This window comes from Eleginops maclovinus, chromosome 6, assembly GCF_036324505.1.
Source record: "Eleginops maclovinus isolate JMC-PN-2008 ecotype Puerto Natales chromosome 6, JC_Emac_rtc_rv5, whole genome shotgun sequence".
NCBI lineage: Eukaryota > Metazoa > Chordata > Actinopteri > Perciformes > Eleginopidae > Eleginops > Eleginops maclovinus.
Window position 1 is genome coordinate 11,655,743 of NC_086354.1, and position 16,325 is coordinate 11,672,067.

At 42.4% G+C, this 16,325-nt stretch overlaps 1 protein-coding gene across 2 annotated transcripts in view; it reads right to left on the bottom strand.

Moving 5' to 3' along the window:
- epha4b (eph receptor A4b) overlaps positions 1-16,325 on the bottom strand; it is an 80,148-nt gene that overhangs the window by 10,552 nt on the left and 53,271 nt on the right. For both annotated transcript variants that reach the window (XM_063885486.1, XM_063885485.1), the window contains exons 11-14: positions 8,864-8,931; positions 7,651-7,776; positions 7,364-7,549; positions 30-91 (exon numbers count right to left, since the gene is read on the bottom strand). In XM_063885486.1, coding sequence (XP_063741556.1) covers positions 30-91; positions 7,364-7,549; positions 7,651-7,776; positions 8,864-8,931 — 442 coding nt within the window. The remainder of the gene's footprint in view (positions 1-29; positions 92-7,363; positions 7,550-7,650; positions 7,777-8,863; positions 8,932-16,325) is intronic.

Genomic DNA, 16,325 nt, shown 5'->3' on the forward strand with positions numbered 1-16,325 from the left:
ATGTTTTCTCCAGCTGAACGGTTACTCACCTTGAGAAAAGTGTCCAGAGATCCGTTTTCCATGAACTCCGTTATGATCATCACTGGTTTACCTACGGAGGCAGATAACAAGGCTGTTGTTAGTGGAATTACAGAATTACAAGGAACAAAGACAGCAACCATAAAGAGACCAGGACAGAGAAAGAGAAAAAGTGGAGTCCACAGCTGTGACCAACCTCCCTCTCTGACTGTCTCTTGGGGATAACATGGCATGTCGTCATCAGTCACACTGACAGCTTCTAATCAGCCCTCTCCATAAACGCCAGGAGATAATTAGAATGGACCAATCCACCAGAATATGTGTGTGTGTGTGTGTGTATTAGGGGGGCCTCCGGAGATCTCATGAATACTAATCAGCCTCAAGGGGAAGGGGGTTGTGGTTGGATCGCTATGTGCACCTGCACCTGCATGAGTGTGTGTTTGTGCGAAGAAGGGGCAGAAGGGGTGGTTGACTGACAGGCCCCGCGCAATATAGTCCCCTGCATTGCATCTGGTGGGGCTTACAAATGATTAACAAAGTACGTACAATCACATGTACGCATGCACACATGCACACACACACACACACACACACACACACACACACACACACACACACACACACACACACACACACACACACACACACACACACACACACACACACACACAAAGACCCATAGACACACACACCGAAAAGAGCAGTTGTCCCTGTTTACAACGTTCTCCCTAGGTGCAACGCCCCTATAGCTGAGCTTTGCCAATCACAGAAAACATGCATGTGCAGTACAAAAGAGTGTGTGTGTGTGTGTGTGTGTGGCTGTGTATATGTGTGTGTGTGTGTGTGGCTTGTTAACACGGACTATGTCAGTTGTGATGAATAGGTTACATTTCCCACATCAGAGCTTAGAGATGCTGGGTAAAAACCTGGGGGAGAGATAAAGACATCATTACAGGGGAAAACTAAAGAGTAGCAGACAGAGAGCGTCTTCCTCTATAACGCTTCTTAAAGAACACAGTAAATAGGAAATTAAATGTGCTATTTCCTAAGAAAAACTGTCTCCCATGTCCTTCCAAGAAATTAGCTCATAAACAATCCTTTGAAAAACATGTTGCCAAAGAAGCTCTATTGAATTTACATTTTAAATTTTGACCTTGAGTAAAAAAGAATAAGCTAAGATAGAAAGTGAAGAAATGGAAGGAACAAGTGAATAGGGAAGAAAAGAGGAAAGAAATATGAGGGGGAGGAAAGGAGAAGAGGGAAAGAAGAAGAAAGGAGGGCTCAAAAGCTTGTCACGAAAAGGCAGGAACAACACCAGCAAGGCCTACAGTGAGATTGTAGGTAAAGACAGCAATACATCACCTTAAATGAATTCACTATCTCACTGCAGCAAATACACACACACACACACACACACACACACACACACACACACACACACACACACACACACACACACACACACACACACACACACACACACACACACACACACACACAGACACACACACAAACAGAGTCGCCTGGTCTCTGGTGGTGATATCTTCTCTGACAGTAACATTAGTCTCAGGGATAAAAGTGAAAGAGAATTGGATTTTCTTCTGCTGGAGGTGAGGACTGCTGGTCACATTTATCGCCACACGAGGCCTGGGCTGTGTGTGGTGTGTTGCTGTGTGTGAGAGTGTTTGTGTGTGTCAAGGCTGGTTTCAGGGCATGGCAAGTGGATGAGGTGGCAGCATGATGACCACCACCTGGTGTCAGATCTGATCTAAGGTGGAGAACAGATGTGTGCTTTTGTGTAAGTGTTTGTCACAGCGACGGATAAAACAGTTAATGGGATCCTGAATTAAAGAGCATCTGACTCTTCTCAGTCTTCTGTCCACCTATAGAGGCCTTTGTTTGTTTGTGTGGTGAAGAGTGTGTCTGTGAGCGTGTTCTTAATTTTGTCTCAGATTCTAGACCCTGTGAATGCACTATATAAAGTATATTATGTAATTGTGTTTGAAACCATATAGGAAAGACTTGCCTTTAAAAAAACAACTAGGTGTGTTAGTACAGTATGTACAGTATGTACTAACACACATTATTAGTTTCAGGTCCCCGGTGCGGTCAAAAGAATGAAACACAATCATCCTGTTGTGTCGGATTAGAGAACCATAAAGCCTGGCACACACACACACACACACACACACACACACACACACACACACACACACACACACACACACACACACACACACACACACACACACACACACACACACACACACACACACACACTCTGCTATTATTATTCGTCAGCTGGACACCTGCCATACAGAATTATCTCTGCAACTCTGAAAGATAACAGAGGTTACCAATAAAACCGACCACACTCCCTCGTGCTGTATATTAGCTTGTTTAGTCTGTTTTTGTCAAGTGCCGGCTGAACAACACACACATACTTGATGATAAAATGACTCCTTTTCACTTCTTGTTTGCGAGTTTATCACATGCCATCCATATTTCAAACACACACACAACGGCATGACAGCCTCTCCAACGTGTTGTGGAGCCGCCAACACTCATGAACGCTCCTCAATTTCTTCCTGAAAGCACATAATTAACTAATCACATTCATATTCATTCGAATTTAAAGCCTTTCATCGCCTTTAGAAATAAGGCAGCTGTTTGTGGAGCTGAAAAAAACGCCCAGTGTGTGAAAGTGTGCGCAGATTGGGTATTGATGTTCTGCCAGGTGGAGTGTGTTAGGGAAGGATCAGTAAGGAGTTTGCTCTTTTACAGCTCTTTATTAACTGAGAGAAGAAAGTGTTGTCTCTGCTTTCCCCCCGTACCTTGAGTGTGCTTGTGAATTGCTGTGTTTGTATCAAAGTGATAGAGATTAGGTATAGACACTAGTACAGAAAGAAACTAGTGTGCTGTGTTAGAAACTTAACATAGTGTTACTTAACTGCGTACTACAATAAATACAAAGACATCCATAGAAAAATAGGGAAATGTAGAAGCATATATTTATGGAATACGCAAGTCAATTTATTAGAAGTTAATAAGTCCCCCTCTCTATCTCTATTTGTTATTGTTGTAAAAAAAGAAAAACTCAGCCTATTGGATTTTAAATAGAAACCAGTGCAATAAAACTGCTTTTGTTGCCCTCATTTCATTGATATATACATATTCAGGAGAAACATGAGAAAACCATTTGGCCAAATGGGTCCATCTACAGTGGATATTTGGTGGCCACGGAGTAACTTTTGTGGCTATCAGGTCATGGTCTGAACCTGACGTTCACACACTGTCTGGTTGATTATGAAAGGCGATTTCTGTGTGTTGGTGTAATTCTGTATAAATCTTGGTAATTATATTATGACTGGCTATCTGTATTTGCGCCAGTGGTCTGCATTACCCTGTTATTGGATGAGATGGCCCAATATTCAAACGAGAAAATGAAATAACTGCTGTATTGATTAATGTTAAGGCTCTGAACTAAGTGATACCGTGCTTTTAACACAGGACAGATCTCAGTTCTGGGAAGAACCATGTGAGGATGAGGGGGGTACATAGAAACAGTACGACAGGAACTCAATAACCTTATCTCCACTCCTCTCTTCACCTCTCCTCCCTCCCATTCTCTTTCTCATCTTCTCTCATTTCCTGACGTTTGTCTCTTCGCCATCTCTCCTCTTGTCTCTCCGCCCCTCAAATCTCTTTGCACATCTTCCCCCATTGCCCTCATTTGTTCTCAAGCCCCATCTCCTCTCATTTCCTAACTCTTGTGTCCTATCTCATCCATCCATCACCTCCATCCGTACCATACCCGTTGTCACCTTTTCTCTAAGTTTTCCCTTCCACTACTCCTCTTCCTCATATTGTCCCTACAGTCCAATCTCCGAATCTGCATACTTATTCAAAACATGAATACTTTCAAACACTCTGACACGAAAGATTGAAACACTTATTGTTCAGCGCACAAAGACTCACAGTTAAAACTAATCACTAGTTTCTTCAAAAAGAAGACGGGTGGAAAAACGGGGTGCTTTTGCCGGTTTTAACAGCACCTTTGTAGGGAAGCGCGTGTGTGTGCAAGTGTGTGTGTGTGTGGGGGGGGGTGTGTGTGAGGGTGTGTACAATGTGGAAAGATGAGATGAAGCTTGGTAATTGAGGGTTTTCCAAATGAGCCGATTGTTGCAGCGATTGTAAAACACATAAAGGATGGAAGGATAAAATGAGGGACCGGGGAGATGAAGGCAAGATAAGTAGATGTGGGGGGGGGCAGATTGCTGCACTTTCCTGATGTGTAGAGAGACAGATAGAGAAAAAAAAGATCTATTTTTTCTCTTTTCCCGCATGTGGTGCTCTAATTAGCATGACAATAGCAACAATCAGGTGACAGACAGCAGAGTAGGTTATTAGAGAGGCACACAGCTCAGGGCTTATGAGGTTTTAAGCGGAGAGAACACACACACACACACACACACACACACACACACACACACACACACACACACACACACACACACACGCAAAAAACATAAAAGACAAGACAAAATGCAACTTTGAAATTTAAAATGAAGGCCACTATAACCATTAGTGCTACCACAACTGCCACCATCCCTATCCTCTATTAGTAGGTTGTATTTTTGCCAGAACTATTGCAACTAGTGGTACTTCTGCTATTACACTGACAGTGTTACTTGTAAGACTGTCATTAACAATATCAATTATAAGTGCACTTTCTTGCAGTGAGTAACCTGATGATGAGGTCATGCTTGTCCCAGAAGTATGATGCTACCGCTAGCAGCTGATTAGCTTATCTTGAGAAAGGAAGTGAGAAAAACCAGCTAGTAAAGCTCTGTCAGGTTTGTTAAATCCTTCGGTCCGCAGCTTTCAAGCTCCTTACATCAGGGTTTTAAACATTGCAATTTATGGCCCAATTCTGATTGTTTTATCACATTCTTAACAGCAGTGGGCAGCATTTTGATGATGGCTGCTCACACTTACACGTCACACTTTTTGGCTTGATCCGCACACATGTGTTGGACATAGCCACATTAGCTTATTCACCCAAGCTATTATTCCTCCAGCTCCAGCTTCATATCAAACAACAGTGATGAGGACAATAAATATATATGTTTTCTGCTGTTATTATCATTACTACGGCTACTTATATTGTTACAGCTACTACTGCAAAAGTACTATCCAACCCATAGTACTCCTACTGTATAACTGTAGATCCTACAATTATTTACACCTCCACAAACCAATCCAACACACCTGAGCCCAGAGCAGTCAGGGTCAGCCTGCCTGATTAGACTGAGGCCGGTTTGAAGGCACCAGCTGGTGCTGGAGAAAAAGGCCTGAAGGAATTATTGACCCATCTCAACTCTCACCCCCTCACTCTCACATGCGCACCCTGGGCTGTGACCTGTGAAATTACTGCTCTGCCGGTGAGATTTGTTTCTGAGGGGCTCTATCAGCTTCTCAATGTGCCGTGAAGACAGGTGAGAAGAGAGACACAAAGAAAACGCGTGTAAAAGCAGACGCTCGTTACACGCAAACGCGGCAAAACAACACACACACAAACATGTTTATATATTCATAGATCACAGCAAAGTTAACGGCGTCTTATGAGTTATATCTTTCTTTTCAATCCAAACACTCTGCTACACTATTGTCCTTTGCCAGAACATTTCAAGGATTTAGCGGTATTCTTTTTTTTCTTGTATTTTAAATCAGAATGGATTGTGGCATTGAAAATAATGTGCTGTAATTACATGTCTGCCTGCCAGAATTAAAATCACAAACTTGATTTAGTGTGATGCTGTAGTGCCTCTACAAACAGCCTCAATCCTGCTAACTGAAGGCCACAGTTAACATCGAGAATTATTTAGACAATGAGAAAGAGAGAGAGTTTGAGAGAAAGAGTGACAGAGTAAGAGGAAGTGAATAAGAAATGCAGTGGGGTTCTCATTCCTAATATGCATGCTGCTGAATATTCATGAGGCTAAAAAACACTTCCAATTAACTTTATGAATTATTAATATTCATGATAAAAGCCTATGCATATGCATTTGCTCTTTTATTGTTGGCCTAAGTGCCACTGAGCACCGGTGTGTGATGGACCCAAGATGTGTGTGTGTGTGTGTGTGTGTGTGTTTGTGTGTGTGTGTGTGTGTGTGTGTGTGTGTGTGTGTGTTTCTCTGCGTGTGACAGAGGCAGAGGAGAGGGACTGAGACAAGGGGGAAAGTGGAGGTTTATTTGTCAGCCTGCATGTTTACAATTCTGTTTCTTTGTGAAGACTATCTCCCTCTTCCTTTTGCTTGTCTGATCTCTAACAAACGTCTGCATGACAAGGTGTCAGACCAGAAAAAGATGTGAGCCCACGCTCATGTTTTCATGTCATTTATATAAAGATTTCCGCACTAAAACTGAACAACGCAGTCCATACACTGTGTTTTAATTCCGACAACTCGCCATTTAGTTGCTTCCAATCAACGTAAATATGGTTATTATCTCATCATCAACTTTGTTGCTCACTTATTTAACATTAAAACCTGATGATTATAATGTAGAGTCTAACATTATTGGTTGGCACTTTGCTATTGTTGTACTGTTTCATAAAGTATGCAAACCACGCCACAGAAACACAACTTTGCATACTTGGGGGTTCAGCAAGGTCTAGGCTCCCCTTCTCAATGTTTTGGGACTGGTTCTTATGAATTCTGTCCAACATCAGTCTAAATGTTAGATCATATTATGCTTTTGGTGTGGTCGTAGAATCAAAACTGAAAGGCAAAGATGTGATTTCAAATTTAGCCAGCTTAGCGCTGACGTGTTCTGGGTTTGAGTGTAGGAGACAAAGAGATACAGAGATAGAGAGTACCAGAGGGACAAGAGAGAAGTGGGCTGGGATTGAATGAGAAGATTAGATGGACATTGACTGAGAGGTTTGAGACGAGAGAGGGATAGACGGACAGAGTGCGAGCAAGAGTGTGATCGAGAGAGCGAGGCCCAGTGATAACGAATCAGCTATCTTGTTGAACCAGGCCTGTGTCTACCTCACCTACATGAACACACTCTCTCTAATTGCCTAACAGAATCATGTGAAGAGAATGAGTGGCAGTTTGAGAGGCGGACAGTTGGTGTCTGCATGCACACCACATGTGTCATCACGGTGTTGCCATAGTAACAGAGCTTTTGTCTGATCCAGGGTGAACTTTTATTTACAAGAGCAACGGCTCTCGCACAGCAACGTGAAACACAGACGCAGTCACTTACGACAGCACACCCACACACACGGAGACAGGATAGGGGAATGTACGGTCACGCAACCAAACACATCACTCACATCTTGTGACGACACCCTCCAGCCTGATGATGTTGGGATGGTCAAACTGTCCCATGATGGAGGCCTCCGACAGGAAGTCCCGCCTCTGTTTGTCAGAGTATCCCGCCTTCAGACTCTTGATGGCCACGTAGATCTCCCTCTTTCCCTGAACACGCAGCCGACCACTGCACACCTCCCCAAACTCTCCTACACACATAAATATAAAGAGACAGTAGTCATTTGTATTAAAGTTACATTTTTACTGTCTTTTGCGTCATTAATCCACTACTATTTCACTGCCAACTCACCAGCTCCAATGACTCTCTCTATGCGGATATTGGAAGCATCGATCTCTTTGGCAAAGTCCCTGACAGCCTGGTTGGGGTCTTCGTAGGTGTGAGGATGTATGTAAATCCTGCTGCCTGGCAGCTTGACTGCAGGAGAGGAAAAGAGGAAAAATTGGGTGACATTAATAAAAAAGATGAATGCTAAATGTCCTGAAATATAGCCAGCTTTGCTCAGTGTATGATTTAACATTTGTTTGAATAGTAAACAGTATCAATAGGGGTTTGCCCCTCTGAGGAAAGGATTCCTACTCTAACCTTTCTGCAGAGTGAAGGCACGTTAAATTGCAAGTTTAGGTGTGGATGCTCTGTGGGTGCTCTGAGTGATAATTGAACCCACAACTAGGTTGTTGGCAATGGTGTTAAAATGACTCAGAATTTTAACAGGAACCCATAAGGAGCTTCTCTATGCCAGCAAACATTTGTGCAAGAAAGTGTGAAACAACATAGACACTATATGTCATTCTGTAGCTAGGACGGTTCTCATGATACAGCAAAAGGTAAGCAAACAAAGTGTGACTGTTGTATGAGAATAAACAGTGTTAGTTGTCAGTTGTAGGAGTACTTTGGCACCTGGACTGTGAAAAAATGTCAAACATAAATACAGGCAGTGATGGGATGTTAAATGATTTGAAAGATGTTAGTTGTTAAAATAAGTTATTAGTGTGTAGGGTGCTTGCATAGCCAACACTTAGATAGAATAGAATCGGAGGATGAAATCCTCTTTATTAGTCACATACATGCACACAGCAGAGCACACACAGTGAAATTAATCCTCTGCATTTAACCCATCCTAGTACTAGGAGCAGTGGGCAGCTATCGTGCAGCGCCCGGGGAGCAATGGGGAGGGGGGGATTGGAGGTGTCCGGTGCCTTGCTCAAGGGCACCACAGCAGGGCCTAGGAGGTGAACTGGGACCTCTCCAAGTAGCAGTCCACTTTCCTTATTTCAAGTCTGTTTGGGGACTTGAACCGGCAACCCTACGATTCCCAGTCCAAGCCCCTACTGACTGAGCCACTGCTGGACATTTTTATTTTATTGCATTTATAAATGATTAAACTAAATGTGTTTGAATGCGTCATGCCATAATGTCACTGAATACAGGGATCAATAACAAAATGAAACATTCCCATTTTAACAGCAAAAAACATGCCAACATTTATGAGTATGTGTCTTACCTCGACCATGTTGGAACTGCATCTTCTCTTCATCAGGGTCCTGCTTGGCCTTGATATACCCACAGTGCCTGAAAAACAAAATGCATTGCTGGATTATGATCCAGCATATAGACCTACGTACACAGTATAGATTATTTCCCCCGCACAAATACCAATAAATCTTTATAACACGTCTACGAGATCCCATGCCCTTGAGTCAGTATGTGCAATCCAACACAGGTGCTTGATATATTAAATCTATGATATTTCTAGGAAAATCCTCTGCCACGATGTGTGAATCCAGTAGCTCTGTATGAACAACTAGACATTTCCTTTTGTCTCCACACACCCACTCCTCTTTATCAGACAAGCCTGGAGGAAACAGAGCTCCGAACTGTTTTTCTCTGCGTCTACCTGTCAATTCCATACTTCCCCTAAAGCTCCTTTGTGTGTGTGTGTGTGTGTGTGTGTGTGTGTGTGTGTGTGTGTGTGTGTGTGTGTGTGTGTGTGTGTGTGTGTGTGTGTGTGTGTGTGTGTGTGTGTGTGTGTGTGTGTGTGTCATAGATGTCCCTATAGAGGCAAATGTATGCTTAAAAGAACCCCTCTTGAGCCATCTATGCACCCCTCTGGCTGTTAACAACTGCCTTCAATATTATGATGCATCACACACACAAAGCTCTATGCCCTTTTTCCACCCCTGTATGCACACCCCCCTGGAGTGCAGGTCAGTCAAAGGATCAAAAGAAAATATTGACAAATTGATCAACTCAATCCTGCCGTCCAGCTGTGAGGAAGTGTTGAACTAACTCTATTTTATAGGCGTGTGTGTGTGTGTGTGTGTGTGTGTGTGTGTGTGTGTGTGTGTGTGTGTGTGTGTGTGTGTGTGTGTGTGTGTGTGTGTGTGTGTGTGTGTGTGTGTGTGTGTGTGTGTGTGTGTGTGTGTGTTTTATGTTTGTGCCAGTGGACATCCTTTCCCCTAAGTTGAGCTTCCACCTCTAACAGTGTTTAACAGCCCTGATAAGCTATAACAGTGTCTTTGAGATTTACGGCTCTTTAAAATTTGGCTCAAACATTTTAGGACAAAAAAACATAAAATGAAAGTTTCGGATAACGAGGTACTAAACACGACATAAATACTACAGCCTCCTAAGCGCCCCTCTTTTCCACACATGTGCAATCCTCCTCAACTGTTGTAAGAGTAAAGCAGCAACCAGTCAGTTTGTCTTTCCATCAGGAAGATAAATTGATGTGGGCTAAGAGCCAAGAGTAACTGGGAATCAGCACCACAGCCCTGTATAGTTTAAGGAAGCAGAGTGGAGGAGAAAAGCAGACTTACAGAAACAGCTAGCACAATTTTACAAATAAAAAACAGGAGTGAATAAGTTGGATAAATACAATACAAAGATAATCACAAAGCAGAATACTGAGTGTGAAAGAGCCGAAAGTGATAATAAGGGACATTAGGACCGAAATGGAGAAAGATGGGGTCTCGCTGGGCTCAGTAAATCTCTGTCATTTGGTGTTTAATCCCTGTGTTGATTTTACACAGCTGAATGCATGGAAAAACCCAGACATCAATAGGCCATTTTGGGAATATACAGGCACACACACATACGGGTAGAGACCGGTTGCTGGTATTTGGGGATAAAGAGGAGGGGGCATAATGATTTTTGGGCCCCACCTGGTTATCAGCTGGGCTCAAGCCAGTCAAACACCAAGGGACTATCATTACCCCCTTGACACACACACATGCACAGGCAGTGCTTAGGGGCATGTGTTTAGAGCATATGGGGGACGGGGACATGGGTCACACCTCTGCTCCAACTGTGACAATCCCGTGGGGACACACACACACACACACACACACACACACACACACACACACACACACACACACACACACACACACACACACACACACACACACACACATCTAGTTTAGGAAAACCTAGGTTCAAAACACTTCCCCGTCAATGCTGGATGTGTATCCGTGCTAGTGTCTCCATGGGTGCATGGCTGCATATGAAAGTGTGTGTATGTGTGTGTCTGTGTGTGTGTATGTCTGTCTGATGGGAAATGAACACATTTCCATAGTAATTACAGAGGGACTCATTTCTCCTCTTCAGTTAGAAGTGTCATGAATCATTAGCACTGCAGTCTTAAACATGGCACAAACCTGACATGGCTGTGGCTTTTGTTCCCCCCGACAGCTGTGTCTATGTGTTGGTAATAGATATTTTATTTAATACCTTCAACAGAGTCCATGCAATATTAATCCATTAAAGAGTTTGGAACTTAACAGAGGAGTATTGTTCACTAAGTTTTCAAATTTGAAGGTGGTAATATGTGGCAGCAGTTGGCAAACGAAAACAATGGAGCATACCAAACAGCTGTCATATGCTAATCACGTGTTAAGCTTTCCCTTTGTTAAGCTTTCTGTCAAAATGTTCTTTTTGATTTAAGGTCAATCTTCTAGATCAATATATTTACCTTCGCCATGGAGGTAATGTTTTAGATTTGGTTTGGTGCTGAGTTGCGGAAAAACTATGGCCCATTTAATTATGGAGTGGATCTGAGTCACAGGGCGGATACAAACATTATTTTCTTGTTCACAAACACCTTGGTGGGGGTCTGCGCTTTCCAAGTTTCGCTCTAGCTTAACCATTTATTTGACGCTTTTTTGTATAATCCCTCCAATGTATTCAAAATACATTACAGAACATGTGTTGAAATTCAACCATGTTTCCTTAATAAAAAGTAAATGTATACATTTATTTACTGTCCCTCAAATATCCACTACTGTCATTAAAAGCATTTATACAATATCATTTTTTCGCTTTTGTAGTTTGCATTGAGGTTCTTCGTTTTGTTTTAACACATCACAAACAGCACTCATCCAAACCTTGCATTCAAGACAAAGTTTCAGATATACATTTTCAGATGTCTTTCAGCAAAAGTTCACACTCCACTGTTCATGTGTGGCTCCTGCTTTTTGTCACTCTCCAGCCTTGTTGAGTTGGCCTTGTCTGCTTTTGATTCGGATGCTACACATTTTCAGTTTACACTATGAGCCTCTTGAGCTATAGCAGATTTTGTAATGAGATAGTCCTCCTCGCATGACCAATTGCTGCTTCTTTATGCTGCATAGGGAAGTTAGCGCTATCTGTCAATGCTGGAGAAATCATTGTTCCACTTAGCTGCCGTCTAATTACACTATACTCTGCTGTTTCATACAGTAAACACACAATCCTGGACACATCTGTGTATTCTGCAGTTTTAAAGTACACACCCCTATACCAGTCACGCAAAAACACGCACTTTAATGGACTGCAATATCACTATCACACCCCGGCTCTCACCTTTCTCTCTGCCTCTCTCTGTTCCACTTCAGTGAGGACAAAAGGCTATCCCTGTCCTCCAAAGCCACACATTCCACATTTGCATATCAATTTACTTTTTAATATAATACTCTGTCACTCGAGACCCATTTGTCATTCTGCTAGCAAGCTCCCACCTTCATAGAACTCCATCCATATATTATCGTTGCCGTTGCCCCTCCCTCTTTTCCTCTCCCCTCCCGCCCTTTATCTCTCAGGGTGTTACATTCTTTCTTAATTCTTCTTTTAAGTTAAACCATTCCTTTTTCCAATATCCTATTTATCCTCCCCCCAACAGACCCTGTCCTCTGCTTTCTGTTTCTTCATGCAGTTTTTTTTCTTTTGATAGAGAGAGTGGTCACTGGGAGCTGCAAGGAAATAAAGAGAGCGGGAGAGAGGTGGAGAGGGAAAAAAGAGAGTGCTGACAGGCAAGAACGCACAATGGGGGTCCAAGCCTGCATACCAACTAACAAACAATCAGATGGAGGGGAAGAGCCAGGGAGATGAGGGAGGCAGCCATATAGGAATAGAAACTTAAAGGTTAATATAAGGGAAGTGCAGAGGAAGAGGGGTGGGGCAGTTTTGTGTGATGCAGGTGCTAAAGAGGAAAAGGAGACATATTATGAAAACAAAAAGAAATGTTGTTAGTAAACAGGAAGCAAATATGCAGGAGAGGAGATGCTAGAATCAAGGAGGGATTGAGGTGCTATATATTGGCTACATTGATTGAGGATTAAGAAGGAAAGAGCAACTCTATCCGCACAAAGCTCCTCCGTGAAGTTGAGTAAGAGAAAGGAATGAGCGTTGATTTAGAGCAGATGACAACGACAGGAGTGTCAGTCAAGCGGCTGCAGGATGTGTCCTGACAGTTAGAAAACAAAAGAATGGACAAACTTGAACAGTAAATTGGAGAGAATTGACCCAGTGAGTTGTACACCCATGCCATATTCTTTCATTGTTTTCACCCACTTAGACTCAATAGAAGAAGCCAGATTCTTCACTTAAGGTAGGTCACCAGTGTGTCACAAGGCTAACACGAGATAAACATTTGAATTGGAGTCCACTTGACACAGGGAATAAAGAAAGGCACATGATAAATGCTGAATTCAAAACGTCCTTTTGTCAGAAAGTCGTTTTTACCATTCCCTTATCATACTGTACTGATTTCCCCTAGGGGCAGCTTTCTTTATTTTTTTAAATCAAATTATTGCACGCTAGCCTTCTAGAACATCAAATATTTAGTATATTTTACACAATATGTGTGTGATCATGGCACTAATATATCAGACATTTTTAACCTTGATCAATAAAGATAGATACAGTTGCAAGTCGAAATGCAGGTGGTCCATCCGCCTGATTTAGTAAATCTTTAAGATTATAAAGTGTTAAAGCGGGCCATCTCTTTTTTCCTTTTTGGTCTATTTAGCCTTAAGCTCTTCTGCTGCTCCCGTTTCCCCCCTCAGACTAACAGGCTTTAAAGAGTGAGAGACAATCTCTTCTTCACTGAGCTGCACTGATTTGTACTTCCTCTGATAATTAAAACCAGCACTCAGTGATTCTGCTGTCACGTCAGTAACAACCACTGTCAGATGTCTGATTTAGATGGAGATCATCACTCCAAACACACACGCTACTGCATTATCTGACCTAATGTTTTTAAAGCGATGACTGCCAGCAGTTCACCATAGAGTCAGCCAAGCCCCTAGAGTTTGTGTTTGAATCAGATGGGAAAAGGCGAAAAGGAGGGTGGGGAGAGTGGGGAAAATGGAGAGAACATAGTGACAGAGAAGAAAAGGGATGCAAAGAGAAGATCGAGCGAGGCGGGAACTATGGCAGAGCAGGATAAAAAGCTCTATTATGCACTAGCGGCAGAGAAAGGTTGAAGGCAAGGTGTAAATATAGATGGTGGAATAACCTTGAAACAAAGAGGGACAAAAGCGGCAAGCCAAAGGTGAACTCGGTAAGTGGGCGATGATGTGTTGTTGACAGGAGAGACAAGAGAGACAAGAGATAAGATTGTTTGTCTTAATAACAGTGAATAACCTTGGACTAATGTTCAACTGAGACGTGAAGAGAGCGAATAAAGTGCGTGTAGTTCCGAGCTGCGTTGTATCACCTAGTTTGTTTTATATGACTGGCCACCTTTTATAGGATTAGAGGCCGGCTGCAAAACGGGACAAGAAATTGATACACTCCGAGACAAGGAAGCGTCAGAGGGTATCATTCAAACCTTTCCTTTCCTCTCCTCTCTTCTCCTCTCGTCTCCTGTTTCATTTCCTGTCCCTCCACATTATTTTCCCACTGCTAATCAGAATGACTAGAAAAATGAAATCAGTAAATCATTAGTCACCCCTCTGGCATGACACAATGAAATGACACATCTATCCTCCTTTCTCCACCACCTACTCGCATATACAAACTGAAACACACACGGAGGCATACACCCCGCCGCTATCATCATTACTCATGATAATGGTGATTCTATTTAATATCAAGCTATTAAATAAAAAATAATTACTGGGAATGAAATCAATGGATTAAATTCATTCATTATTTCACGGGCGAAATTAAGCCGCGCTCACAAACCCGGAAAACAAATGCATTCACTGCTCGGGCGCTAATCAGCAATGAAGTTCATGAAAGGTGATTGCAGATGATTAATTAAGAGTCAAAACAGCATGACAAAAACAAAACAAAGTGACAAAAAGTTTGGTTGAGGTAACGCTCAGGAACACAAGTGAGCAAGATTACTCCAATTCCTGTGGCCCTCTCTTGCTCTCCCTCTCTTCACCTTGGACGTTTGGCAGCGTCTCAACACTCTCTGACCACAGTGTAAAAAGATTTACTCAGCTCTGGCTAATTATTAGGAAGGGGAAATGATTAGCTGAAGAGTTATGAGCAATAAATCTGTCCATGTTTCATTAACAACCTGTTTGGAAACATTTCATTTAGCTCCTGCTCATTAAAGAGAGTGGTAATGGAAGGCATGGAAAGAGAAAGAAGAGGTGGCGGAGAAGCGGCGAGCTCCGGAGCAGGTCTGCCGTAATTGGTGTAATGTAGCAGAATTTTTAACAACCTGGTGAAAAGGTCAAATGAGAGAGGATAGAGAGAGTGGTAGAGGGAGTAGATAAGCATGTCGTCTTTATCATTTGGCCAAGTGTATCTTTAAATGTCTAACAGATCAGTGTGTAGATCAGTGTTAAACTAATCCCCCTAATGATGTTACTACACCAACACAACTTGATTAGGTTACCATCGTAATGTGTGCGCTTCTGTGTGTGTGTGTGGATCAGGAAATGTATGCGCTATAAACTTTTCAAAAAACCCCAACAGAAATCATGTTGGATTTGTCTGATGTTTATAGGACATTTGATCAATCTCACTGCAACATCGGCTCATTTGCATAACGCCTGTGTGAAATAGTTTTGCACCTGCGGCAACTAGCTGCTATAATAGCAGAGTTTGTAAGCTACTTTCTAAGCATTCTGCAGACAAAGCTGTATTCAGCTACACCCTCCAGCTTAGCCATATTAATCGAAAGCACTGGCATCCAAGCAACACATAGAAATCTGTCTAATGACATTACACACGCATCCTCATCGCATATATGCACTCACAGCTCCCCACACAGGCCTGTTTGGTTTCAGATACAGGGAATCGACTGGCTGCCAAATCATTATTAGTGCTATTATCACGCAAACAGTCCAACACCACCCACAGGGAAGGGAATGCATTGGCTGCTTTCTACCTCCACTAAACCACCAAAAGTACCATTAACATGTGACTATTATAGCTTGGTTTTCTTCCTTTTTTCATTCCCTGTTTGTGTGTTTCAAAACCAGCATTTCATTAATTTGTACTCCTCTCCCACACCAAAACAACCTTCACAAATTGTTGTTTTGGGGGGGTTTAATTTAGCTTCTCCTTTCGAGCAGGCACACACACACTTCTCACTATTTCTTCTCTCTCCTCTGTCAACAGCATGTTTACCAGCACAAGCTTCATTTTTTTTTTATTCTTCCTTTCCTCTTTTGTGTCATTAAGTTTTTAAGAATAACCCTGGGCTGCCACAACAGATGCTTCCGAGGTAAAAGAGCTTACGCACA